The sequence below is a fragment of the Lissotriton vulgaris genome, chromosome 6, assembly GCF_964263255.1.
Source record: "Lissotriton vulgaris chromosome 6, aLisVul1.2, whole genome shotgun sequence".
Lineage (NCBI taxonomy): Eukaryota > Metazoa > Chordata > Amphibia > Caudata > Salamandridae > Lissotriton > Lissotriton vulgaris.
This window is the reverse complement of record NC_141694.1, coordinates 897,063,841-897,091,076: the sequence shown is the minus strand read 5'-3', so window position 1 is coordinate 897,091,076 and position 27,236 is coordinate 897,063,841. Positions and strand designations below refer to the sequence as shown.

The 27,236-nt window shown below is 45.2% G+C and overlaps 1 protein-coding gene across 1 annotated transcript in view; it reads left to right on the top strand.

Annotated features, from left to right (window-relative positions):
* Window positions 1–27,236, top strand: part of ACOXL (acyl-CoA oxidase like) — a 1,104,726-nt gene that overhangs the window by 526,072 nt on the left and 551,418 nt on the right. The window contains exon 8 of the mRNA XM_086926889.1: window positions 4,425–4,497. Within this exon, the coding sequence (XP_086783015.1) occupies window positions 4,425–4,497 (73 nt within the window). The remainder of the gene's footprint in view (window positions 1–4,424; window positions 4,498–27,236) is intronic.

Sequence of the window (27,236 nt, the reverse complement as noted above, 5' to 3'; positions counted from 1 at the left end):
CTGATACCCCAGGTATCGGATAGCGTTCATGGCAAAGGTGCTCTTTTCAGGGTTGGCAGTCAAACCCACCTTTTGTAGGGGTTCCAATACTGCTCTGACATGACTCAGGCGGTGGTCCCAGTCCTGGCTGTATTAACTATGTCATCCAAATACGCAAAGGCATATTTGTGATGATCCTTCAAAATCAAATCCATTAGGCACTGAAAGGTGGCTGGGGTCCCATGGAGACCAAAGGGTAACACCCTGAATTGGTATAACCCCAACATGCTGTTGCTGCCAAGGGGATCTGCCAATATCCCTTTGTTAGATCGAGGGTGGTTAGATAGCGGGCTGTTCCCAGGATTTTGATAAGTTGTTCGACTCTCGGCATGGGATAGGTGTTGAATTGAGAAACACCGTTTAACTGCTGAAAGTCTATACAAAACCGGAGTGTCCCATTGAGTTTTGGGACCAGAACAACAGGGGAGCACCATACGTTGTGTGGGGGTTCTATTATACAATTCTTTCAACATGGTTCAACCTCTTCCTCCTCTGCCTTTCGTCTAGCTTCGGGTATCCTATAGGGGCGTAGTAGGATAGGTCTCGCACTCTCTGTTCTAATGTCATGTTGGATGAGACTGGTCTTCCCGGGCTGTTTGGTAAATGGATCACTAAATTTGGATATCAGTCCCGCAAGGGTCGATTTTTGTTCCACCGAAAGAGCAGGACTCATTGGCACATGTGTGTTGCTGTCCATCGGATCTTTCGGTGGAAATGAGATGGTCAGGGGTTGGGTGTTCGTCACCAACATGGTGGAGGTTGTTGTTATTGTCAAGTCATCCCTTACCACCCACTTCTTTAGTAGATTCACATGGTATATCTGTCCAGTTCTACCGGCGTGGGGTACGACTACCCTGTAGGTAATGGGGTGACCTGGGACATTATAGAAAAAGGTCCCTGCCACTTTGCCAGTAGGTTGTTATCAGAGGAAGGGAGAAATATTAAGACCATCTCGCCCAGCTTGAAGTTCCTTACTTTAGCGGAACGGTCATAACAGGTCGTCTGTCTACGCGGAACTATTTCCAGATTCTGGCGGACATCGTTCCAAAAAGAGGTTACTTTGTCCCTTAGGGTTGCAGCATAGACCCCTCGTCCTCCTCTTCTTCCCATCTCTCTGCAGCCATATCCAGAAGAGTCCTGGCTCTTCTTCCAAACACTAGTTCAAAGGGGCTGTAACCTGTAGATGACTGGACATGTATGCAGATCACAAACAATGTCAAGGGCAGGTGTTTAGCCCAGTCTTTACCTAAGTCAGAGATCGATTTCTTAAGGATGGTCTTGATCGCCCGGTGTATCACTCAACCAGTCTGTCCTTTTGGGGGTGATACACAGATGTGCAGTTCTGGTGTACTACCAGTACCTTACAGATCTGCCCCATCAGTTAGACATAAAGGGGGTACCCTGATCAGTCAGGATTTCCCGGGGAAACCCCACCCTGCTAAAAAATCCAATCATGGCCTGGGCAGCGGTGGCAGTCGCCATGCTAGTTAGCGCAATAGCCTCTGGATAATGGGTGGCATAGTCCACCAACACCAATATATACTGGTAGCCTCGCTATGATGCAAGCAGTGGCCCCACCAAGTCCATCCCCACCCTGGAGAAGGGAATGTCTATAATGGGTAAAGGGCGTAAGGGAGCCTTTGCCACTTGGGGGGAGGAGGGGTGTCACTCTTTCAGATTGGATGCAGGCAGCACAGAACCTCCTGATATCTGAGTATACCTGTCAGGCTGGTTTTTAGGTCCTCAGGAACAGTACCTTCAAGAAGCCCACCTTCCGGCAGACCCGACTCTCCGCTAAATATTACAGAGGATCAGAATGGCCAGATGAGGGGAAGGGAAATTAGGGAGGGTACTGCGGAGAAGGAGATCTGGAACCGAGAAATCACCTGGTCATTTACTCTCATTGTAGAAGAAGAAGAATATACACTTATAAGGTATGCTCTTTAACAATTGATAGTTACCCGTGAAAACAAAACATATTAAAGGAAAAATAATTTTAGGACAAGTCCACAATTACATTTAACTTGGGTGGATTTTAGCACCAGTGAGGGTTTTTTTTGGTTCATTGATGGGTAATGCTTAGGGGTGATGACGGGGTTTTAGGGGTCAGGAAGGGGTAGAGGTTAGAACAGAAAGGGGTTTCTTGGGTTTAGGGACGGTTGGAATTTAGGGGTGATGAGGGTTTTTTTTAGGTACCATAAATGGGTAGAGTTTATTGGGAATGAGGTGTTGTTCCTGTTCACGGATGATTGGAGTTCAATGATGTGAGGTGTTATAGGGTTCAGTGATGGGTGTAGTGTAGTGGTGTTACGTTGTAGGGTTCAGTGATTGGTAGAGGATAAGGCTGGTGAATAGCTGTAAGGGTTCAGGATTGGGTTGAGCTTAGTGTGGAAAGATGTTTTTAGGGTTCAGGAATGGGTTTAGTATAGAGGTGGTGAGAGTTTTTAGGGGTCATGGATGGTTGCTGTTTAAGGGTCAGAGATAGGTGGAGTTTGGATGTGCTGAGTGGTTTTAAGGGTTCAGGGTTGCGTGGGGTTTAGGCACAGAAAGTTTTTTGTAGAGTACAGGAATAGGTGTAGTTTAAGGGGAGTGATGGGTTTTAGGTTTCAGGGATGAGTGGAGTGTAAGGGTAAAAAGGGCTTTTAGGGTTCATGAGTGGGTGTAGTTTAGGGGTCAAGGACGGTGTAGTGAGGGTTTTTTCAGCTTCTGGGATGGGTGAAGAATGGGGTAGTAAGGGCTTCTAGGGTTCAGGAATGGGTGTACTTTAGGTGTATTAAGGGGGTTTTAGGAGGCAGGGATTGATGGTGTTTTGGAGTTGTGAGGGGACAGGGATGGATGATGTTTAGAAGTGTTGAGGGATCAGCAAATTAAAAGCATCCAAAGTAATTGACAATATAAAAGACATAAATCTGAAATAATGACCCCTTAAGTAAACCATTGAAAAACATACCTCAAACAAAACCTTTTCTGAAAGTAAGACCCACGCATATGGAAAAGCAGGTCCAGTGATCAAGCCTTCTCCTACAACGCTCCTAAAGCATAGAAAGATCTGCCACTACACATAAGAGCCTCCTCCTTACTACTTGAATTCCATAAAAATCTGAAGTCCTGTCTCTGCGATTAGTTCCACTAGGCCCAAGGTGTGCCTTGACTCACACCTGCTCTGCACCAGGCTAGCCTTTCAGGTGATAGTGTGCTCTACAAATCTGCATAACATAACCTCCAAACATTGTATTTACACTTTAAAACATAAGCATGTAAAAGCCAATTTCGATAAAAAAAACTTATTAATTAATTAATTGGTATCTATGAAACGGTAAAAGCCATTCATTCTGAAAATTTCCATTAAACGCTTTGGTTAAATGGTTTCTCAATAATGGTATTCTATGAAACCACATACAACCAACTGACAAGTAGACAGAGAAATATTATTGATTACTTTATAGCAATCTTTGCGCTTCCTCTGTATAATTTTAGACCTGTCTTAATTTATTTTGGATGGTGTTCCTGTAAAACTCATTATCATTAATACAAAGAAAGGAAAAAATGTTTTGGCACAGGACATTGATTCATATGCCACGAGTGCTCAATCTAATAAATTAGAAAAAAAGATTACCACAAAATGGATATGAAAATGTGGTATTTATATTTAAAAAAATACATTGAAACATGAAAAAACAGACTTAAAATGTTCACTTTTCTGGTGTCAACATTATATAGTTTCAATATGTAGCTGGAATGCTGTTCTTGCCACATTCTAAGAATTTTTTATTAACCTCTCCTAACACCATTGACTAATTCAATGACAGTGCCTTGTTTGTAAACCTGTATGTGAAATGTAGTCATAACTTGACCTTTTAAATAAAAGCACCTGATTTGTTTTTATCTGAATATAAGCCAGTTTTAAAATTACAATACACCCAGAAATATCTTTGTTAAATCCGGTTTGCTTTTTTATTTACTTACTCTAAACCTTACCTGCCTCCTTATGGGGGTTCTGTCTTTCTTTGTTCTTTGCTTCTCTGCAAGCAGGTTTTAAAGCGAATCGTCACTATACCATATATTTGTAGCTATTCCTGCAAATGATGGGGGCATGTGTGGGCTGTACCATTTCCTTTTTCCTTGAGGAAAGCTTCCGGATTCCCTCAAAATCAGATTATGTTTCTACAATCAAGAAATTATTCTTTATAAGAAATAGTGTTGCATTAACATAACTTGCTTTTTACAAGTACTGCATTAAAAATGTGTATTCATTGTCTCTGTTTGTAATGAAGTATTATGAATGAAATCTATTCACATTTAGCATTTATGTATACTTCTTACGATAACAGTAAAGTTATTTTAAGTAAAGAACCTTTACCTTTTATAATTATTTTTAAATCCAGGTCTACATGGTGTTGACAATGGAATTTTAAGATTCGACAGTGTACGAATTCCAAGACAAAATCTTCTGGATAAGTTAGTATATTTTTGTCTATCTAAATTACCGAAGGTATCCGGAATCGCCCTTTAAAGTTCTGTTTCGGTTCGAATTTAAAGTCTTCAAATGTTAATGTTACAGTGTAACACAAAGTGCACAGAGCATACTTCATTTTTTTATTTCTAGCACCATGCATGGACATTTAATGGTGGCTCAGGAAAGCTTTACTGTACAACTCTAATGTCATAATCACAGAGTATTCTTGTGTTGAAGTTTTGTGTTTTGCTTGTGTACATGAGTATTTTGCTATCTTTTTTCCTAATATTATCTTGGAGAAACCTTATGGGGGTGGAGTTTAAATTACTATTTCAGACTTATTCTATAACTTGGACATCTTAACTTTTGAGAATTGCCAATGGGACTTTCAAATCCTGGCCTCGGAACACTGTCATAACACTCAATGAAAACATTGAGTGCTCCACCAGATGTAGCAGGGGCAGTAACTAGAGAGGTTATGCTTATTGAAAGATTTGGTAGAAGTGGGAATGGATCCAAGGAAAGTATTTCGTTTCTTTACTAGCTCTTACTTGATACTACGATTACCCCCGCAGCCACGCCATATGGCCTTCTGGGAACAGACATTAGGTAGCACCATACCAGAAGCTGGTTGGTCCAAAGTACGGAGAGATATTCCCAGGTTCAAATATTTGATGGGAATGATGGAGGCTCATTATAAAGTACTTTTTCATTTGAACCTTTAGCCCTCCATACTTTAAAAAATCTTCCCTAGCACGTCTGAATTCTTTTGGAGAGTCTTCTGTATGTTGGGCGACATCTAAGGGACTGCCCAACTAGGCAACCTTACTGGTTGGAATTCTTAGCCCAAATGAAAGAAATTCTGGGGTACCCGATTGCAGTTAGCCCAGGCTTTGTGCTATTGGGGTTGAGAGATGACTCTCTCAAACAGTTGGGGTTCAGATGATAATAAGGCTCTGTTTGGGTGCCGCGAAGCTCATGGTGGCTGCTGCCTGGAAATGGAAGGAGGCGCTCCCTGTTTCACAAGGGCATGCATGACTCTGGCAAGCAGTTACGATGGAGTGCATGGCAGATATTCTCTCTGATACATACAGAAACTTTGGTGTATATATGGAGTGCCTTGGTGACTTGCCTTTCTAACTGTTTACCTTTGTCTGCTTGAGCAGCCCAAACAATGGCCCTACATCTCTTCCAATTGCATTTTTTGGCGGTGTGTAAATGTCAAATACGATTTCTATTCTTGAGAGTTTGAATTAGGGACTCCCACCCTATAGTGCAGCTGTAAGATTCATTGCCTCATCTTTTTAACCAGATGGTTCTGAATTAAGGAAGGTCTTCAGAATGATCTTGGTCCTGTGCAAGACAAATAAATCGTACTAGATATACCCATCGGGCCCTCTCGGAGGGTACCATGGAAATCCATAAAAAGTGCAAGAAATAAGGTATAATCTGCAGAAGCTGGATGACGGTAAAGAGGCATTTATTTACCAACCTAGAAAAAAAAGAGCAGGACATATACTATGATATACAGACACTCATTAGGTGACCCAGGTAAACAACTAGAAATGTGTGTGGCAGCTTATATTCAACCAGCTTCAGAGAGTGCACACATTTTCCTCAGATGATATCACATTGTTTTCCCCAACCCGATTCTAAGTCTCTGAATAGTCTTTTATTTGTTGCTGAGGGAGCTTGGGGAAAGAGACAACTGAAAGTAAATATCTCTCTTAGACACCGGTTTATATCATGTTCCTCCCACTGCCTTCATGCCCCTGAAACCGGGGTTGCAAGGGGAGTGCCAGTATTACGAAAGGAATGCCAGAAGGAGCAGCCACTACCCCTGGATTCCATTTTTTTAAAAGAAATATTTTTATTAAGAAGAAGAGCCGTTTCACATTGGAACCACATGATTACCCATATGCAAATACAAAAGACTGGTTGAAATTCAATAAAAATAAAATTACAGATAGAAATATAAGTACCAAAAGCTGGAAAAGATACACTGACCCTTTCCACGTCCACATTATAAATACAAATTAATAATAAAGTCCTAAAAAATTAAAATATACTGTGCATAAACCTGAAACCATTGACATACAACAGCTAGTCTCTGGAATTGGGAACATATCTCCGGCTTTCTAAAACTTTGTGTAGAACCAATTCTAGCAGCATATAGGCTCTCAAATACCTTCACCCTTTGTAGCTTGGCGAACTATTGAGTGAAAGCGGATATCACCTTAGATTTCCAGTTTTCCAAAACTAGAGATCTGGCAATCAGCAGGGCAATAAATACACCCTCTTGCTGACTTACAGTGCTGCAGTTTTGTGGAGCTAAACCAAATAAAGTCCTTGAGGATCTGGACTTAAGTTGATCTGGACCTGTTGGCTTAAGAACCGAAAGACCTGCACCCAGAAATGAAAAAGATACGGACAAACGTGACACCCTTCCTTGATGTCCATGCAGCCAGCCTCTGAATATTTGTATTCAAAGCATAGGATCCTGTATAATAAATTCTGTTTTAGAACGTTGGGGTGCACAGATTTTCTACTGATTTATCCTATTTAATCTTACATTTAATTCTCCTGAAGCCAGTTATACATTCATAACCCTTATTCTAGGAATGTTTGTAGAGAAATTTGACATTCACATTGCCCCGTTTTTCCCATGTCTTCTTTGAGTACAGAAATACTTTAGACAGAGTGTCTTTTAAGATTTTTCAGGATGGGAGAACAACCCTGAATTGTAGGTTCTCCCACCCTACCAAACTATACGTTCTTCTGTTTCAATTAGAGTCTTGGGAATTGCAGATTGCCTCTGCAGGATCTACAACTGGTCATTCTTTGCAGGCATCCCGTTTACCACAGGGTCACCATCTTTTAAGCATGTTCACATTTCAGTTTTTTTGTCAAGTATGTATTCTCATTCTGAAATATACTTCTAACCTCGGATTTCTCACCTTAGAATACTCCCCTGTCTCCAGACTGGGACCAGAGAATTTTACAGCAATGCTTCTGCACATTGATAGGTGGTGTTGTGTGGGTCTGCGCTGACGGCATACTACCCTGGAAGTGACAGGTTGGAGACGCATATAAGTGCTACCCCTCAGCGCTCACTCTAGTTCATTTTTTTTGTTGGTCAAAACGTTCTTCATTGTTTTTCCCAGAAACATACAGTGCAATAAAGTATTCAGCACTATCCCTAGTTAACAATATAGGGATGCCAGTTTCTGTCTTTGAGTGGAATTAGGCAAGTACATTTGTGATGCCATGCTTTTGTACTGTCAACAAACAGATGTTTCAAAACAGTACCCCCTTGGTACCCTCTCCCTACCCCAAAACAATTACCCATTAACTGAGGGTACACGGGGACAACAGTGATTTAACAGGTTAGCACGTTGCCTCCCACAAAGGGAAAGACAGGGGTTGGAAGTACAGCATGGTCTAGAGTCTCGTCTCTCTGATATATTTGACTTGTTAGAATGGAAGAGATGTAGCGCCCTTAATTGGGTTGCTCAAGCAGACAAAGGTAAACAGTTAGAAAGGCAAGTCACCAAGGCACTCCATACATACACCAAAGTTTCTGTATGTATCAGAGAGAATATCTGCCATGCACTCCATCGTAACTGCTTGCCAGAGTCATGCATGCCCTTGTGAAAAAGAGATCGCCTCCTTCCATTTCCAGGTAGCAGCCACCACGAACTTCGCGGCACCCAATCAGAGCCTTATTATCATCTAAACCCCAACTGTTTGAGAGAGTCGTCTCTCAACCCCACTAGCACAAAGCCTTGGCTATCTGCAAGCGGGTACCCCAGAATTTCTTTCATTTGGGCTAAGAATTCCAACCAGTAAGGTCGCCTAGTTGGGCAGTTCTTTAGATGTGTCTAAAGTCGCCCAACATACCAAAGCCTCACCAACAGAATTCAGATGTGCTTGGGAAGATTTTTTAAAGTATGGAGGGCTAAAGGTTCAAATCAAAAAGTACTTTACAATGAGCCTCCATCATTCCCATCAAATAATTGAACCTGGGAATATCTCTCCGTACTTTGGACCAACCAGCTTCTGGTATGGTGCTACCTAATGTCTGTTCCCAGAAGGCCAAATGGTGTGGCTGCGGGGGTAAACGTAGTATCAAGTAAGAGCTAGTAAAGAAACGAAATACTTTCCTTGGATCCACTCCCACTTCTACCAAATCTTTCAATAAGCATAACCTCTCTAGTTACTGCCCCTGCAACATCTGGTGGAGCACTCAATGTTTTCATTGAGTGTTATGACAGTGTTCCGAGGCAAGGATGTGAAAGTCCCATTGTCAATTCTCAAAAGTTAAGATGTCCCAGTTATGGAATAAGTCTGAGATAGTAAAGCAACCCCCTATCTTCCAAGAATCAAAGGGACAAGGCTGAAAGAATGGGGTAAGCGCATGGTTAAAATGAATCAGGGTGAATGGTAAGGGTAAAGTGGTCCAGGCAGCCATTCTGTTCACCTCATCCCACAATCTAAGAGTTGTCCGTGTGGGTGTGCTCAGGTAGGCATTGAGAGGGCGGTCCACTTTTAGCATCCACTATAATTCCCAAGTGTTTCTCCCTGCCACTGCTCTATCCATATGGAGCCAGTGTTTGTCTGACTCACATGCTGATCATTCCATTCAGGGGTCATTCTCAATTGGGCTGCTTTATATTAGAGATGAAAGTCTGGCAGGGCCAGACTCCCTGAAGATTTAGATAATTACAGCAGTTTGTATGAAAGGCAAGCCCTATGTTTTTTCCAAATAAATCGGATAACCACAGAGCGCAAGGCTGACAGGAACCCGCGATCCAGCTCGATAGTGAGCCCCTGGAATAGGTGAGGTAAGACAGTCATTTTAATGGCATGGATTCTACCTAGCCAAGCTATGTACATGGTTGCCCATCCTTTAAGATAATTTTCCAATTGTTTCAATAATGGTGGATAATTGGCACAGTATAGATCGAATTTTTTGAGGGTGATCTTGAAGCCCAGATATGTGATATCCTTCCGAGCCCTTTGAAATTGGGTAGATGCCCCATCGTGTCCATTTCTGGTGCGTGTAACGGCAGGTTGAGCAGCAAAGCTGTGTTTAAATTATATTGTCCCTTTCTTTCGATGTCTTTCGACAGACCTCTGGAGTTCACACCAAAAGCAAGAAGATTCAAGTCAAGCCACAACTGGAGGAAAGAACAGAGTGATCAAGATATGAGTCCCTCTCTGAGGTCACCTGCTACAGAACCTATACCTCAATACACTGTAGCAGGGATTCTGCTCCTACACAGAACTGTGCATAGAGACTTGGAACCTCAGTGAATTAGGGTGTGCCAAAACTCACCTTAGTAGCCAAAATCCCCTACCAGACTAGCAATCAGTGTCTCATTGGTTCTTCCATACCCCCAATGATTAGACAATCCAGAACATGGAACGTAGACCCTCAGGCAATGTGGAACACAGGAACACTCTTTCGTTACACTCATGTTAGTCCAAAACGGGGAGTAAATGAAGACACTTGCAAGTTTGAAATATTTATTTCTAATGACGTGTTCTCAAGCACAGTATCTTAGCTAATACAAGCAGACATATTATAAGCAACAAGATTATCAGCATAGTTACTATTCCATAAAATACAAAAGGAGAAACATGTTAAAATGCTAAATGGAAATAGACTAGATTACACCTAGATTTCACGCTCCCTTGCTATTAGGTTATTTTATATCTACAGAAGGTCTCTTGGGTTTACAAGGGCGGCCCCATACCTCTGGTCCTAGTAGAAATGGATCACATAATTTTCTACACCAGCTCTCTGCATGCAAATTTTCTCCAAAGTGTGTTTGAGCATGCCTGCGCAGTGCATTATTAAACGCGCCAAAATCAGAGGTGGCCACAGCTGCATATATGTTATGTCTAGAACGTGCGCTGATCCGACCGAACAACAACCACTGTGTTGAAATAACCTTGAAGGCCTCTGCACTCACTGTTCAGACAAAGCTTACCAAGCCAAGCTGCTAGTATGGAAAAACATATTATTCTCTTGTGAAGCAAAACAGTCCTCTAGAGTCTAAACATTTGTAATAATGTGTGCCGTGTGCAAAGGCAGCAGAAAGGAAAATGGTGTTTAAACATCTAATAGGCTCATGCTAACTTAAACAGTGTAAATGCAAGGCCCAACCCCGATGACACCCTCCCTTGATCCGAGCACGGATAAGACAAAGGACAAATTTAGAAAGCAGAGTTCAATAATGACTGTCAGAACCAAGTTCAAATTGCCACAGGGAAAAAACAGGAACAAAAAACTCCATAATTTGAATGCACTTCAAACCAAATAATTCTAGCCATGGACATAATGAAGTCAAAAGGTCTGGGCATAAAACATTGAAACTTAGAGAAGAGGAAAGAAAATATAAAAAATATCCGATGTCCAACTCTTGACCTCAGTCATGGAAGAAAGAGAGAAGCCATTCAATCCAACAATGTATATGCAAAAAATGTTGCAACAGCCTCCAATAGGAAGTCACTGTTCTCATCCGAAAACATGCCAGCGATCCAATTCAGCAAAGGGAAAGAACATACATGTTCCTCAATTACCGGAGCCTCTAGCATCATCAGAGGACTACTCTGTGTTTCTTCAATGAAGCTGCGTGCCAAGAAATCCTGCGCCGCTGCGAAAACATTCCAACGTCCCAGGACTCCATGCATCGCTGCAATGGCCATAATCCCGCCGCCAGAACAAAGCAATTCATGAGCAACTAAGGGGCTCATAAGCTGATCATAATCCGCATTGGCAGACACCGTATTGCAGAGACACAAATCCAGGGCCCAGTCGAAATCGCAACTCAGGCAATGAAAGACAGGCTGGACGCAGGTAAAAAAGGAAAATCGAAACGATAATCCATAAGCCGCACTCAAGGTAGCAAGAGGCAGCACTCCATAATACTCAAGCATTCGGTTGCGGAGCGGCAACAGTCGTGACAGATCTTCTCGCAACACAGGATGTGCATCCATTTTGTAATAAACAAAACAACAGAAGTACGCCTGCACCAGAGCTAGCAATAAGGGAAATCCACCAAATAGGCTTGAAAAAATTGCATGGAAAAAAATGCCGGGAATACACCAAATATAGTTTGAAAAGAAGTCACAAGGCCCTGCTAACAACTTTAAAAAAGTGCGCCAGCCCTGTGGTGGAGGATGCTTTAAAGATAGTGTGAATTAACTCACGAAATGGAAGGGCAAATCAGTATTTAATAAAGCATACACCTCTGTGTGGGTGTTTGCCACGTGAAGGACAAATGTTTCACGAGCAGATGTGAGTGCAACTTCTTTTTGGGACAATAGAACTCTTATACAGCTCATCTTGTTGAACTCTGCTTTCAAGTTCGGAATCGTCGGCCAGATGGAAACATCAAGCTTCCCATGCGGAGGCAGGAACATTACATTTTTACAGCAAACCACTCACTCACTGACTGTAACCACATAAGCAATTCTGGCAACCATCCCACAACAATCTTCATTATTTAAAAGTAAATAACTCCTGTTTGCCAATAATGTAAATGTTGGTATGATTGCAGGTGCTGGTGTGCCTTTCAAAATACAGGCTAAATTCGGCTCATTCTGGTTACAACAGCCATGTAATTGGATATTCCTACACATTAGTGAATGATCAGGCGTTGTAGTACAATCCTCACCATTCAAGAAAACCTCTTTTCCCTCCCTAAGGCATCTATAGGTAAATGGTAGCGACCAAGCCTCATGGAGATAAGCGGTGCCCAGAGGTTCATATCTGCCAATTGCATAGTACTTCATACACGCCTCGAAGTTGAAAAGAGGAAAAGGTAGAGTTATTAACCCGTGGATAAGCCACGTAGCCAAATTTTTCTCAGCTACAGAAAATGGTAATGGTTCTAACTTTTCAATGTGTAACATAGAAAAAGTTGCATCTTTCATTGACATAAAACGTTGCTTTTCAGTCAAATTAAACGGGGCAAATAACGATGACATATTCATGTAATGCCATGGCACTTTTCCAGCTTTCAGAGTTTGCAAGGTCCATGCAAACTGCGTAATAGAACGCAATTGATTTGATTTTGACCATGGTACAAAACAGACACTTCATCTTGCACAATATCAACAACAGATGACACAATATTATCTAACGTGTAAATGCGGGAAGAAAGTGTGTTAATGCTGTTATCTACAACTACTAGCACTTTCTCTAAATTTTCTTGATCTATAGCTCTAATGCGGGAAGCCGCCTCAATTTGGGACAGTTTCCAGACCTCGTTGTAATTAGCATATATCTATCTTTTAGATCTACCGTAAGCCGGGCCTTTCACGAAATCATTTAGATCAACATCGTCAGTCAATTTAGATAAGTGCAGCTTAACTGATGCCAAAATGGAATGTTTGAGCCAACTCTGACATAATTTGCCTACAGAATAGGTAGTCACAGAATGGCCACTTTCAAAACGGGGATCCACCCTGACCTGTGTGTAGCCTGGAGCTAAACCCAGAAAACGATGTTGGCATGAATAGCACTTTTGTGCCACAGTAACCAACCCTTAGGATCCTAACTGGATATATTAAAGGAAGAATTCAGTAACAGAGTCTGTAACTCTCTGATAGAAAACTTGGTATTATTATTCCAACCAGAATATTCTTCTAATACAGGAAATGAAGGGGCATTTAATATTTTAGTAGTAGCCAATCCAAAGCAAGTTGTTTGTGAAATTGTAGAATTCAAGAACAACATATGGTTCGGGATGAGGCATGCACGATGCAAAGCCTCCTCCGTGCCTTGTACTTGCCAACTTTTAGAACCCCAAACAGATTTAAGATCAATAGTATCTTTCCACAGCTCGTAGCCCCCTACGGCCAATTGGTCTAAAAAGGACTTGGAATACAATAATTTTGTGTGGGTAAGTCTAACCTTGGAAGTGGACTTTTCAGTCATTTTAAAATAAAATGCATTAGGATTTGACTGATTAAAATCAGTGAAGTAAGTGAACCTCTTTAAAAAAGAAGTGGAACTGCCTTCTACAGGAGCGGGACAATGTTCCCACTGGGTATAATTAACAGTATTCCTCCTGGAATTTGCTTTATGCAGGTAGTAATTGCCAAAATGTTGGTCTGCCTAGTAGACCCGAAAAAATCGACATTTAAATGGTACGCAAATAGTACCCCAATAAAGGAGGAAATATCCTACAAGTACCTAGGTCTAAAACTGGGGCGAGGCCTAACCAACAAGGAACACAAATAGATCTAAAGGCAAAATCACATTCCTTGATCTACGCATACCGGCAATTACAGAAAAAATTAAGTTGTCCAAACTATATACACCTGCTAAATGTGATAAAATCGCAAACCTTACCCACCTTGTCATACGCGCTTGTCACCTGATGTGGCAAAGAGGCGGGGTTGTAAAACAGCCTACAAACAAAGCAATACAAGGCAGCTTTAAACCTCCCAAAATCAGCCTCACCAGCGCAGGTTCGCCTAGAATTTGGCCTGCTGAACCAGAAGTTTCGCAGTATGGGTACTTTTGCGAAACTTTGTCACAAAGTACGTCCGTCAGAGGAAGGCTCACTGGATAGCCTGTGTTGGAAAGAAATCGAAATCCAGCAGAAACAGCATATGCCTCGCAGTTGGGGAGATTTTTTGACCCAATCCTTGAGTGGCATAGGAATCCATTCGACATGGGATTCGATGCCAGACCGAACTAGCTTCGACAAAATAACAAACAATGCTGTCAAGTGGAAATCCTATCTGGAAGACAAATCAAGAATCTCGAAGCGACGACATGGGTGGACAGTGATAAATTCATACTCCGGGATAAAGCCGCAGCCTTATTTAGAAAGTCACTTTAATATGACACTAAAACAAAGATATATAGAACATCGGCTGGGCTTACAGTTTTCAAAGGACTTGTTACCATCCTGGAAAGGTAGTTACACGGACCCTCATTGGCGCCTATGCGGTTATCAAAATGAAACATTAACCCACCTGCTATGTGTTTGCCCAGCTCTTATGGACTTGAGGAGACAGCTTTTAAAAAATATTTTTAATATATTGAACATTCGAACATGCAGGCAAGCTGTAATTCGATGGTTGGATGGATCGTCCCCCACGTTGGCTTGTAGGGGGGGTTAAATACATGAGGAAAGCACAATCTCTCCTACGACAAGCGGAACCTGGGGAGACAAGAGAAGCTAAAAATGCTACATCCAACACTTGATAGATAAATCTTAGCATTTTTATTTATTTTTTTATAAAAAAAGCGCAGGAAAATGTGCATACATGAGAAGTTCGGCCAAGTAAGAAGAACACAACCGAAACTAAATAATTGAGACCTTAAAAATTTTATGGACTATTCAAATCAACATGGTAAAACTCAAGCACATTATTTTTTTTTCTATTTTTTTTAACAATTGATTTTCTAATGTATTTTTGTAATAATTTTTAATAATTGGAAACAATAAACCTTGACTTGACTTGATTGCCAAAATGTTGATAACAAAACAAATCACCATAATTTGCAGAATCAAGATACAAATCATCAGCATCAACGGCGGCATCAATATTTCAAAACAGAAAACAAAGCTTCAACAGCCTGAACATCCCAATCATCAGAACATATATTTTGTTTAATTACATCCCCCATAGAAACTCTTAGGACATTTGGGACATTTATAACCTCAGTGGGCCTCCCACACAATCCCATCTAAGACGGGCCAAGCAGTGATGTTAACAAAAGCCTGGTCCCTCTTCAATCTGTGTGATGAGGAATGTGGAGCTAATGTTCCATTAATATGTCGAGTGCATGTTCTTTCTTCAACATAGTGTCCGTTGACAAGGCGGAAAAATACACCACGAATACAATAGACATAAACAGGTAAATCGAAAAAAGCACCAACCAAATGTAGGTCCAAGGAGGAATCAAAAAATGTTTTTTAAACAGTGTTGCAAGAACAGAAACCTTGGTAGGGGTCTTCGATGTGCGAGAGTCAGTGTCAAATGAAAATCTGGATTCTGTAGCCAAACAAGTTTGCAAATCAGGCATCAATAAGTCAGTGGGGTGAGTATATTCAGTCTCATCAAGGTGAGCACCATGTAATGAGCTCAATAAAGGACTCAAAATTGCAGGCATCTCGAGGGCAACATCAGGCCTGGAATTAATAGCCGGGGCAAAAACAGAATTTCTCAAAATCGATGGACATGAGACCGCCGGAGTCATACTAAGAAGAATCGGCCACTCTGTGTAGTTTGACATTGTCAATGGAGATGTACCTCTGTTCTTTAGGACCTGGAAGCGGTGGTAAAATGACTGTTCTTGTACCCTTCACGCCAAGCACTAGAACTGGAGCTCGATATAAGGGACCAAACTCCTTCTTGTTCTCGATCTTTTCTCGAACCAGTTCTCCAACTTGGGGTAGCCAGCCAACTACCGGAATCTGCAAAGCATCATCAGATGTGGAGGGCAAGTGTTCCTTTGCAAGACTGTCTCTCATCTTTTGTAGATCCTGTAATACATTGCAATGTTCATCTACGTCAAAGGAGGCAGCAACTGCCGCCTGGTCTAGACCGTCAAGGTCCGGGACAAACATCTTGATAATAAGAGCATTTCGTATGGGGTACGCCCACCCAGAGACCTTCTAGGGAGATTAATAAGGGTACGCTGCACGCTATTGAGGTGGGCCAGCCAGTTCCTATAACCCTAGCTGTCAAAGACTGCTTTAAATCTCCGTTCATTCGTTCCCCAACACTATTGCACTCAGGTCTGTATGGAGAAGAAAACTTGACTTGGACCCCCCAACGAAATTACACGCCTTAGAGGCGAAAGCAGGACCCTGATCCGAATGGAAGGTGCCACAGGCAAAAATCCCTACAAAGACACGCAAGTCTCTTATGACAGATCGTGAATCAGCGCTGCGGTATGACCACACCCACACAAAGCATGTGCATTAATCAACTGCTACTAAGATGTACTTATACGCAGTATCAGAAGAAAAAGAACCGCAGTGATCTAAATAAACACAACCAAGTGGCTTACTAGAAATGTACAACTGTGTCTGGGGCGGACGCGCAGCAGTTGAAGGTTTAATCTGCTGGCAAATGTCACATTGAAGGACATAATCACGCGTCTGTTTGTACAGTCCCCGCCACCAGAAACGTTGTTGCAACTGAGATACAGTAGCCGAAAAGCCCACATGCGCAGACGCAACACCTTCATGGGCAGCTCTAATCAGTGTGGACTTGTGGTCCCCGTTGGGAATTAACCTTTCACCAACGTCCGTTTTTTTCATATGAGGAATGTTAGAACTGGGGGTCTCTAGTTGGCAGAGGTAGGTACCACTGTCCAAGTAGGGACCCTTGCTTCTAGTCAGGGCAAGGAGATAACCCTCTAAGATAACCCCTGCTCACCCTCTAGGTAGCTTGGCCTGAGCAGTCTAGGCTAACCAGAGGCAATGCGTTAAGTATTTGTACCAACACTCACAGTAACACAGTGAAAACACCACAAACTGATTCCACAACAGTTTAGGAAAATAAAGATATTTATTCTAAACTACACAAGACCAAAACGGCAAAAATCCAACATACACAGTTCAAGAATATGGTTTCAAAAGAGTTCTTAAGGTTGTAATCAAAGTTCTTTAAGTTGCGATAAAATAATTCACAGATGCGTGAAAAGTTCACAGTTGCGTCACGTTTACTCACAGTACCTTTTAGTTGCAACAAAGTTCCAAAAGCAGAAGCTGGTGCGGTGGAAAACAAGCGATGCGTTGCTCCTGAGACCCTGGGGAGGCGATGCGACAGCCCCACTGCAGCAGCGGGCGTGTTGCGACGAATCCGGTCTGTATGGGGAGGAAGGCCACTTGTATGGATTCCGGTGCTTAGGTTTCGTAGGAAGTTTGTTCTCGCAAAGGCACGATGCGACGATCTCGTAGGTGCTGCGACGATCTCCGGGGCGACGATGCGCGGTCCAGCGGTGATCCTCTCTCTCGCAGCTCCTCGATGCGATGGTTCTGCGACGATGCTCGCAGCGACGTGATGCGGTCCACAAGCAAGCGGTGCGGCGATCTCACCCAGCGCCGACAGGCTCTGCGACGACACTCGCACCGATGTTCAGCTTCCCGCACCGATCGGGTGCGTCCCGCAAACGAAGGATGCGACGGCCCTGGCAGCGGCGTCAGGCGCTGTGACGATCTCGACCTTCGTAGCGGCGGGAAACTTCTCGCACTGTCGGGGATGCGCTCCGCAAGCGAGCGATGCGACACTTTTCAATTGCAAAAGTCTCTCAAGCTTAGTTTCAAGCTTCCCAGCACAGGTACAACTTCCAGAGGCCCCACAACTGGATCAAGCACTCTTAGGAAGGACAGAACTCTCTCAGCAGCGTTCAGGAAGCTGGGGGGTGAAGTCCTTTTGTTCCTGGGACTTCAGAACAGGGAGCCAGCTCTTCTCAGGCCCTTGGAGATTCCTTCAAGACAGGGGACACAGCACACAGCAAAGTCCTTCCCCTCTCCTTGGCAGCAAAGCAACCGGTCAGTCCAGCAGAGCAACAGCAGGACAGTCTTCCTTCTTAAGTTTCAGCTTTCTCCTTGGCAGAGGTTCCTTCTTGATTCCAGGATGATCTAATTTTCTGTTGTCAGGGGTCCTGTACTTATACCCCTAAAGTCTTTGTTCTCTCTGTGCATGTGGGCCCTGAGCCCGGTCTGAACCAGTTCTGGGTGGATCCTGAGCACTTTGTTTTGCTGGCTACATCTTTCCTTTCAGAGTGAGGGGCAGGGTCCTCAGCCGCCCAGCAGGAGGTGGAGCCAGCATTGTGGCAGGCAGGCACAGCCCTTTCAGGCCCAGGTGCTAACTCCTCCCACCACTCAGGTTGCAATTGCATTCATTCAGCCTAGTGCTGACTCATCCAGCCTCTGGGGGAATTCCCCAGCCCCTGTCACTCACAAACCAGACAGTCAATACACAAACAGGCCCAGGCACACAGAAGGGTCAGACAAGAGAACAGCGACTTTCTAAAAAGTGCTGTTCTCAAACACAGGATTTAAAAACCACCTTTCCTAAAAGATGTGTTATTAAATTCTGAGTTCAGGGATACTAGATACTTATGTCCTATCTTGTTCCTATGGGAAGAAATGCTGTTAACCACTGTAGCCAGCATCCCCCATGTTAACCTATGGAGCAAGATAGCCTTACAATAGTGAAAAACGAAAATGGTTGTAATTCACTACCAGAGCATGTTACCTGCACCAGTACATGCTCTACCTTTCACATACACTGCACCCTGCCCAGGGGGGTACCTTGGGCCTTCCATAGGGGTGACTGATGTGCACAAAAAGGGAAGGGTTAGGCCCGGTCAGTGGGGACACTGACCAGGAGGACATGGCAGTTCTAAACTGCACGCAGGCACCACAGTGGCAGGCCTGAGACACCATTTTAGGGCTACTCATGTGGGTGGCACAATCAGTGCTGCAGGCCTACTAGTAGCATTTGTCATCACCAGCCCTGGCACACCCAGTGCACTTAGGGAATTCATGGTGATACAAATATGCCAATCATGTATATCCAATCATGATAACAATTTAAACAGAGAGCATATGCACTTTAGCACTGATCAGCAGTGGTAAAGCGCGCAGAGTCCTATTGCCAACAGCCACGGGTCAGGAAAAATAAGGGAGGAAGAAGCAAAAAGTTTGGGGATGACCCTGCAAGAAGGGCCAGTTCCAACACAACCCCCTTCCAGCCTAAAGCCAGGGTAGACCAAACAATACCTCGATGGGATTCCCTGCTTAAGGCGATAGAACACGGAACCTGGCCCAAACAACAGGGCACTATTCCTGTTCTACGCCATCCTGAACCTAGTTGGATCACTCCATCCATACTCTCAGGGTCCACCATACCAATCCATGTGGAACCCTTCTCCTCACCTGTGGACACCACCTGTGCAGCACCTAACCTTAATTTCCTCACAGGTGTGTCCCAACAGACCAACAGCAAGCCACAGTGACCACAAAAAGTGATCAGGGATGAGATCCAGGCCTCATGCCTCTCATGGCTCTCAAACCCCTGTGGCGTCAAAGGGTGGGGGGCAGTAGCCCCAGGTGCTTGGCACCCTTTGTCCACTCCCTCTCTTGTCAGGTCAGGTCTGACACTCTGGCACTGACCCACCAGTCCCGGACCTGTATCCGGTGGCTGGACAGGAGGCTGGGGTGGGCTTCCCCACAACCAGCCCTCCTCTTCCTTGGGGCTCTGTACCCTCCAACCTGGAGCGGTACCCCCTTCTAGAATAGCCAGGGCACCTGTGGCAGGTGTCCTGCGCCATTCACCCACCAGTTCAGGGGTTCTATCCTGCAACTGTATTCCAGGTCAGGTGGGACACCCCGGACCTGGCCCTCAAATCTAGGCTCCAATGCCTCCAGGTCAGACAACACCTGAACCTGGCTTCCCCACCCAGGGACCAACCCCTGTGGTGGACCACTTGCCTGGCGTACCAGGACTTCTGGGGACTCACATAGTACTTCCTTGAGGGTGACACACAACTCATGTGTCCTGTGACAGTCTGCCTGACGGAGATCACCCGACCCCTGTTCACCTGACAGTGCAGGAAGATCCCCCAGGACAGAAGTGGTGTCACCATGGTCACTCCTGGGAGACTCAGCCCTTCTGACTGGTCCCTGACCCACTGGTTCTCCCACTGGGGACTCCTTCTCCCTCTCACCCCTCAGTCTGGACTTCTGCACCCTCCGAACTGGAGTGGCACTACCAGACACCAGAACTGATGGAGGCCTGGTTACAGGCACTCCCCGTTCAACAGACACTAGGAGATCCTCTTCAAATGGCCTACAAGTACAGTCTAGGTCCCCAACCTGGTGTTCCCTTAAGGAACCCTCCAGGCCCTGAGACTGGGTTTCGGGCACCGTGAGACACACCGTCCCACACTCATTCCTTCTCCACTGAGTCCAGACATGAGCCCCTACACCCCTCCTACTACACTGGGACCTAACTGGGCTACCCTGAGCCTCTTCCACCTCACAGGTCTGGAAGATATCTAAGCCACTCGTTTTGGGATCACTCCCCAATGCCTCCTCAGACTCTCTGGCATCCACCAAGAGGTCTGCCTCCAATGCAAGCTCCCTGGGATCAGAGAATTCACACTCCACCGGGTGTTGGCATAGCTCTGGAAAACAGGGACTTATAATATGCTCTCCAACAAATGAATCACACAGCCCCCCACAGTTGTTAACCAAGCTACCCTTTGCCTCACCCTCCAGTGCCTCACACAAGTACCCCACACCACTCTCCTGAGACTGGCAAGACAGTATCTGACTGTCTCTGTCACACAACCCACACTCTTCTGGCTGGTCTTCACACACACACACCAAGGTTTCTACCATGGGGGAACCCCTCTCCCTGTACCTCTCATCTAGAGTCAGTAGGGTGTCCTTCCCATCACTAGGAATATGGTCCCCCGTGCCAGTCCCCCAATCTACTTCAGGGACACTGCACTCCACTGGAACTACATCATAAACCTGAATCCCCTGGTGTGTGTCGATCCCCTCCCTCAAGTCAGGCGCCACATCTCTGGGTGTTTGTACCTTTCTCTCCGCACGAGATATCATAATCATGCTGCCACCATCTGAGCTGGACTCCACCTCCAACTCAGCAAAGCTCGCCTCTTGAGCTACCCATGTTTCTTCTTCAGCTGAGACCCTCATGGCCTCACGCCTCTTGAGCTCCAACTCAAGCTTCCTCATTGTTAATTCATGGGCCAAGGTCAATTTCAATTCCTCTAGGGCACGGGCATGTTTGCTCTCCTCCGCCGCCCTTTCTTTTTCCATTTGCTTCATCTTCATTTCAAGCCTCAACATTTCTAATTTATGATCTCTAGCCCTTTGGTTTTCCTCCAACTCCTCTGGTGAAAATCTGTCAGCTGAATGGTTGCTGCTAGCCCTTGAGGCCGCTCTGGACACAGGCAGATCCTGTGGCCTGAAACCATCCCTTTGTGCATCCTCATCTGCTTCTGCATCATCTGTCTCCCCAGCCTCTTTGGTCTCCCACCAGGCCCTTAAGGCCGCCTGTAGCTCCTCCTTCTTGGAGCAGCGCTTCAAGTGGCATCCAAAGTTCCTGCAGAACTGCCTGAGTTGACCTACTTTGTAATCACTTAACATTTCAATATCAAACTCCAGTTCTGCAACATCACTTGCTGGGTTACCATTCTGAGACATGATGCTTGGATTCTTTCAGGGTTACGATCAAAAATAGAACCAAAAATAAAAAACGTAACCGTGGTATGCGGTGGCGTAGTGGTCTGCACTCACTAGTGATGTACACCAGTTACAGTGGGTCAAGTACAAATACAAGTTCAAATCCCACCGCCTGACCACCAATGTTAGAACTGGGGGTCTCTAGTTGGCAGAGGTAGGTACCACTGTCCAAGTAGGGACCCGTGCTTCTAGTCAGGGCAAGGAGATAACCCTCTAAGATAACCCCTGCTCACCCTCTAGGTAGCTTGGCCTGAGCAGTCTAGGCTAACCAGAGGCAATGCGTTAAGTATTTGTACCAACACTCACAGTAACACAGTGAAAACACCACAAACTGATTCCACAACAGTTTAGGAAAATAAAGATATTTATTCTAAACTACACAAGACCAAAACAGCAAAAATCCAACATACACAGTTCAAGAATATGGTTTCAAAAGAGTTCTTAAGGTTGTAATCAAAGTTCTTTAAGTTGCGATAAAATAATTCACAGATGCGTGAAAAGTTCACAGTTGCGTCACGTTTACTCACAGTACCTTTTAGTTGCAACAAAGTTCCAAAAGCAGGAGCTGGTGCGGTGGAAAACAAGCGATGCGTTGCTCCTGAGACCCTGGGGAGGCGATGCGACAGCCCCACTGCAGCAGCGGGCGTGTTGCGACGAATCCGGTCTGTATGGGGAGGAAGGCCACTTGTATGGATTCCGGTGCTTAGGTTTCGTAGGAAGTTTGTTCTCGCAAAGGCACGATGCGACGATCTCGTAGGTGCTGCGACGATCTCCGGGGCGACGATGCGCGGTCCAGCGGTGATCCTCTCTCTCGCAGCTCCTCGATGCGATGGTTCTGCGACGATGCTCGCAGCGACGTGATGCGGTCCACAAGCAAGCGGTGCGGCGATCTCACCCAGCGCCGACAGGCTCTGCGACGACACTCGCAGCGATGTTCGGCTTCCCGCACCGATCGGGTGCGTCCTGCAAACGAAGGATGCGACGGCTCTGGCAGCGGCGTCAGGCGCTGTGACGATCTAGACCTTCGTAGCGGCGGGAAACTTCTCGCACTGTCGGGGATGCTCTCCGCAAGCGAGCGATGTGACACTTTTCAATTGCAAAAGTCTCTCATGCTTAGTTTCAAGCTTCCCAGCACAGGTACAACTTCCAGAGGCCCCACAACTGGATCAAGCACTCTTAGGAAGGACAGAACTCTCTCAGCAGCGTTCAGGAAGCTGGGGGTGAAGTCCTTTTGTTCCTGGGACTTCAGAACAGGGAGCCAGCTCTTCTCAGGCCCTTGGAGATTCCTTCAAGACAGGGGACACAGCACACAGCAAAGTCCTTCCCCTCTCCTTGGCAGCAAAGCAACAGGTCAGTCCAGCAGAGCAACAGCAGGACAGTCTTCCTTCTTAAGTTTCAGCTTTCTCCTTGGCAGAGGTTCCTTCTTGATTCCAGGATGATCTAATTTTCTGTTGTCAGGGGTCCTGTACTTATACCCCTAAAGTCTTTGTTCTCTCTGTGCATGTGGGCCCTGAGCCCGGTCTGAACCAGTTCTGGGTGGATCCTGAGCACTTTGTTTTGCTGGCTGCATCTTTCCTTTCAGAGTGAGGGGCAGGGTCCTCAGCCGCCCAGCAGGAGGTGGAGCCAGCACTGTGGCAGGCAGGCACAGCCCTTTCAGGCCCAGGTGCTAACTCCTCCCACCACTCAGGTTGCAATTGCATTCATTCAGCCTAGTGCTGACTCATCCAGCCTCTGGGGGAATTCCCCAGCCCCTGTCACTCACAAACCAGACAGTCAATACACAAACAGGCCCAGGCACACAGAAGGGTCAGACAAGAGAACAGCGACTTTCTAAAAAGTGCTGTTCTCAAACACAGGATTTAAAAACCACCTTTCCTAAAAGATGTGTTATTAAATTCTGAGTTCAGGGATACTAGATACTTATGTCCTATCTTGTTCCTATGGGAAGAAATGCTGTTAACCACTGTAGCCAGCATCCCCCATGTTAACCTATGGAGCAAGATAGCCTTACAATAGTGAAAAACGAAAATGGTTTTAATTCACTACCAGAGCATGTTACCTGCACCAGTACATGCTCTACCTTTCACATACACTGCACCCTGCCCAGGGGGGTACCTTGGGCCTTCCATAGGGGTGACTGATGTGCACAAAAAGGGAAGGGTTAGGCCCGGTCAGTGGGGACACTGACCAGGAGGACATGGCAGTTCTAAACTGCACGCAGGCACCGCAGTGGCAGGCCTGAGACACCATTTTAGGGCTACTCATGTGGGTGGCACAATCAGTGCTGCAGGCCCACTAGTAGCATTTGTCATCACCAGCCCTGGCACACCCAGTGCACTTTACTAGGGACTTCATGGTGATACAAATATGCCAATCATGTATATCCAATCATGATAACAATTTAAACAGAGAGCATATGCACTTTAGCACTGATCAGCAGTGGTAAAGTGCGCAGAGTCCTATTGCCAACAGCCACGGGTCAGGAAAAATTAGGGAGGAAGAAGCAAAAAGTTTGGGGATGACCCTGCAAGAAGGGCCAGTTCCAACAAGGAACCTTATCAGGACTTAAGTGGTATGTATAGTTTGAAGGAAACCCCTCAGGATATTTACTTCCCTTCTCAGTCGCGGCTACAGCCGCCAAGATATCATCATCAATCTTACTCTTGGAACGTGTAACTGCTGCAACCAAATATGTCGATACTGCTGGTTTTGCGGCTTCATCCGCCAAAGAATTGCCAACAGTGTGAACTCCCAGGCGCTGATGACCAAGAGTGTGAATTACATACACGATTGGCAACTGCTCTTTAAGCTCAGCCACTCGGATCCAGATCATTTTATGTTTTATTGTGCTACCCTTGGAATCACGAAAATCATTCTGAATCCAAAAGAACAGGTTCTCATTGTATGACTGGACACAGTAGTAAGAATCACTCACAATAAGAGTCGTCACACCAGGATCAGCGTACTCCAACGCGAGCATCAGAGCACGGAGCTCTGCCAATTGTGCGGTACAGTCCTCTAAAGTCTGCGTGTGCACGACTTTGGACTTGAATTCATCATTCACCATGGTACCTACCACAATGGCGCAAGCTGAGATGTATGCGTGCTTAGACCCATGCGCAACTTGCGCTGAACCATCCGTGTAAATGATACAATGGAAATCCTCCAAAGGTCGCATATTCAATGGCGCAGGATGAACAAACTCATACTGCAAAATCTCTTGTGACTGTAAGGAGGCATCAAAAATGAAAGTGACATTCGGAGACGTCAAAGATGCTGCCCATTGTATCCACCTTGGGTGCAAAGCTTTAGAATTCGGTACACTGGCCTTCGTCACTGCCTCCAGTGCAGGATACGGGGTAACAACCAACATGAGTTTTCCTTGCGACAGTGCACGTTCTTTAAGAATCGCCATTTGCACTGCTGTCAAAACTTTTTCCACAGTGGAAAACCGCATTTCAGCCGAAGTGTACAAGCGTGATTTGTAAGCAATAGGTACTGTGTCTCCCTCGTTAAAAGTAAGGTAAGTGAAACCCACCGCCCGGGGATGATTCTTATCACCAGTTTGGTGTGGTTATCACGAGTCAGTAAGAATTTAGATTCGAGAAGATCAGCCTACAGAGATTGCAAAATGGCGGAAAGTTCAGGCAACCAGCACGATTTGTTGAAAGTAAGTTGTATCAAAGCATACAAAGGCTTGATCCGCTGGGCATATTCGGGAATGTAAGTTCGCCTGAAATTCAAAAATCCCAGCAAGGACTGTAATTTTTTCAGAGTTGTAGGAGCGCGCAACTGTGCGCATTTCTCCAAGAAGCGAGGAGCCAATCCTCGACCTTCATTGTTGAGCTCTTAGCCCAGAAACAACACTGTGTACTCTGCAATGTGAGACTTTGCAAAGTTGAACTTGTAACCGAAGTCCGCAAAGTTACAAATTATGCGGTCAACGCGACACAGATGCGCCCAAATTTCGTCGTCTGTGAGATAGATGTCATCCACATACGAACACGCATCTCCAAGAGATAGACAATGCGGGCAGCAAACACACCTGTACTATTCTTATAGCCCATGGCCAGGCGTTTAAAATGGCGTCGTTTGCCACCACAGGTAAAACTGGTCCACTGGGAACTTAGACCATCCAAATTGTGGGCAAAAAAAACTTTGGATATGTCAAGTGTGGTCTTAAACCGTTTTCGCACAAGACCATCCACTAGAGCAGAGCCGTGGGTATTCTGTACTGCACAGGTATGGCAATGCGAGTTCAAATGCCGGTAATCAAATACCAAACGGTACGTACCGTCTGGCTTGGTTACAGTAAAAAGTGGGTTATTCATCGGTGACACACAATTTTCAATTACACCTTGATATTCCAATTGTTCAAGGATTTCCGCAACGGAAGCCTTAGCTTCCCGTCGGATGGGATATTGAGGTTGAGGCTGTGGCAGAGACCGTAAAGGAATCTCGTGGTGTGGGGAAAATGTATCCCAACCACAGTGCGTACGGTCCAGAGCCAGCGCAAGGGCTTTAGCCCACTCTTCTGCAAAATTCAGCGCATGCTCCTTCGAGACTGTGTGCGCGAAACTAGGGAGGATCACCTCCTCCCCTCTCGAAGCCGTGAGAACAAAAGGTGGGGGCCAGTCAGCCTCCGCTAACAAAATGTCAGATAGTCGGAAGATTTTTCCAAAATACCCCTTTTATGGTACGTTGTATGTCACCTTCAATTAAAAGGACTATTTCATAAAGTCTATCAGGGGGAGCTACTCTGGTATCAGCTGTCTCCACAACAACATATCGGTCAGTCGTTTGTCACCTTCAGTAGTGGACGTAGGGCCTCTCGCACAATGGTAATCTCCACCGCGCTGTCCAACAACGTCAGCGCCCATGTCTGATTCCGAAGCTGCGTTCTCACTATCTGTGGCATATCTCGCTGTTAAAGCGGCAACTTTCTTTTTCTGAAACTGGGGTCGTTTCTGTGAAGAATCGTCCTGCTTGCCTTTTCCGTCTTTCGGGTGGGGTTGGTCGCAACTCTGCTGGCCACTCCTACCTCTGCCGCCGCCTCCACCACCGGACGATAAGGCTGATGTGTCCTGTAAAGAGCGAGGAGAGCGTTGATCAGGAACCTGAAAGCGATCAGGCGACTGAATCGTAGTGCGGTCGCACAAATTATAAATGCGCTCAGTAGACTCAGGCAGTGATGATGCGAGACGCGACTCCTGTTTCTGTTGCTGTTTCCCCTGTTTTTTATTTCTGTTCAATTTTTCTTTGGAGCTGTGGGTTGAACGTCTGTTTCAGGCTTTGCACCCTGGGTTTGCTTCTTTTCTTTAGCAGAAAAGGGCTTGACACTTAAACTATTGCGGCCAATGGTTTTGTCCGCAGCCGTAATAATTCTCGGCAATTGTCGGGGTTTGTCGGCATCAGGGACTTTGCGTAAGGCATTCGCCACCTGAAAGTTTACCGCATCTCCCTTTATATTCGAAAGG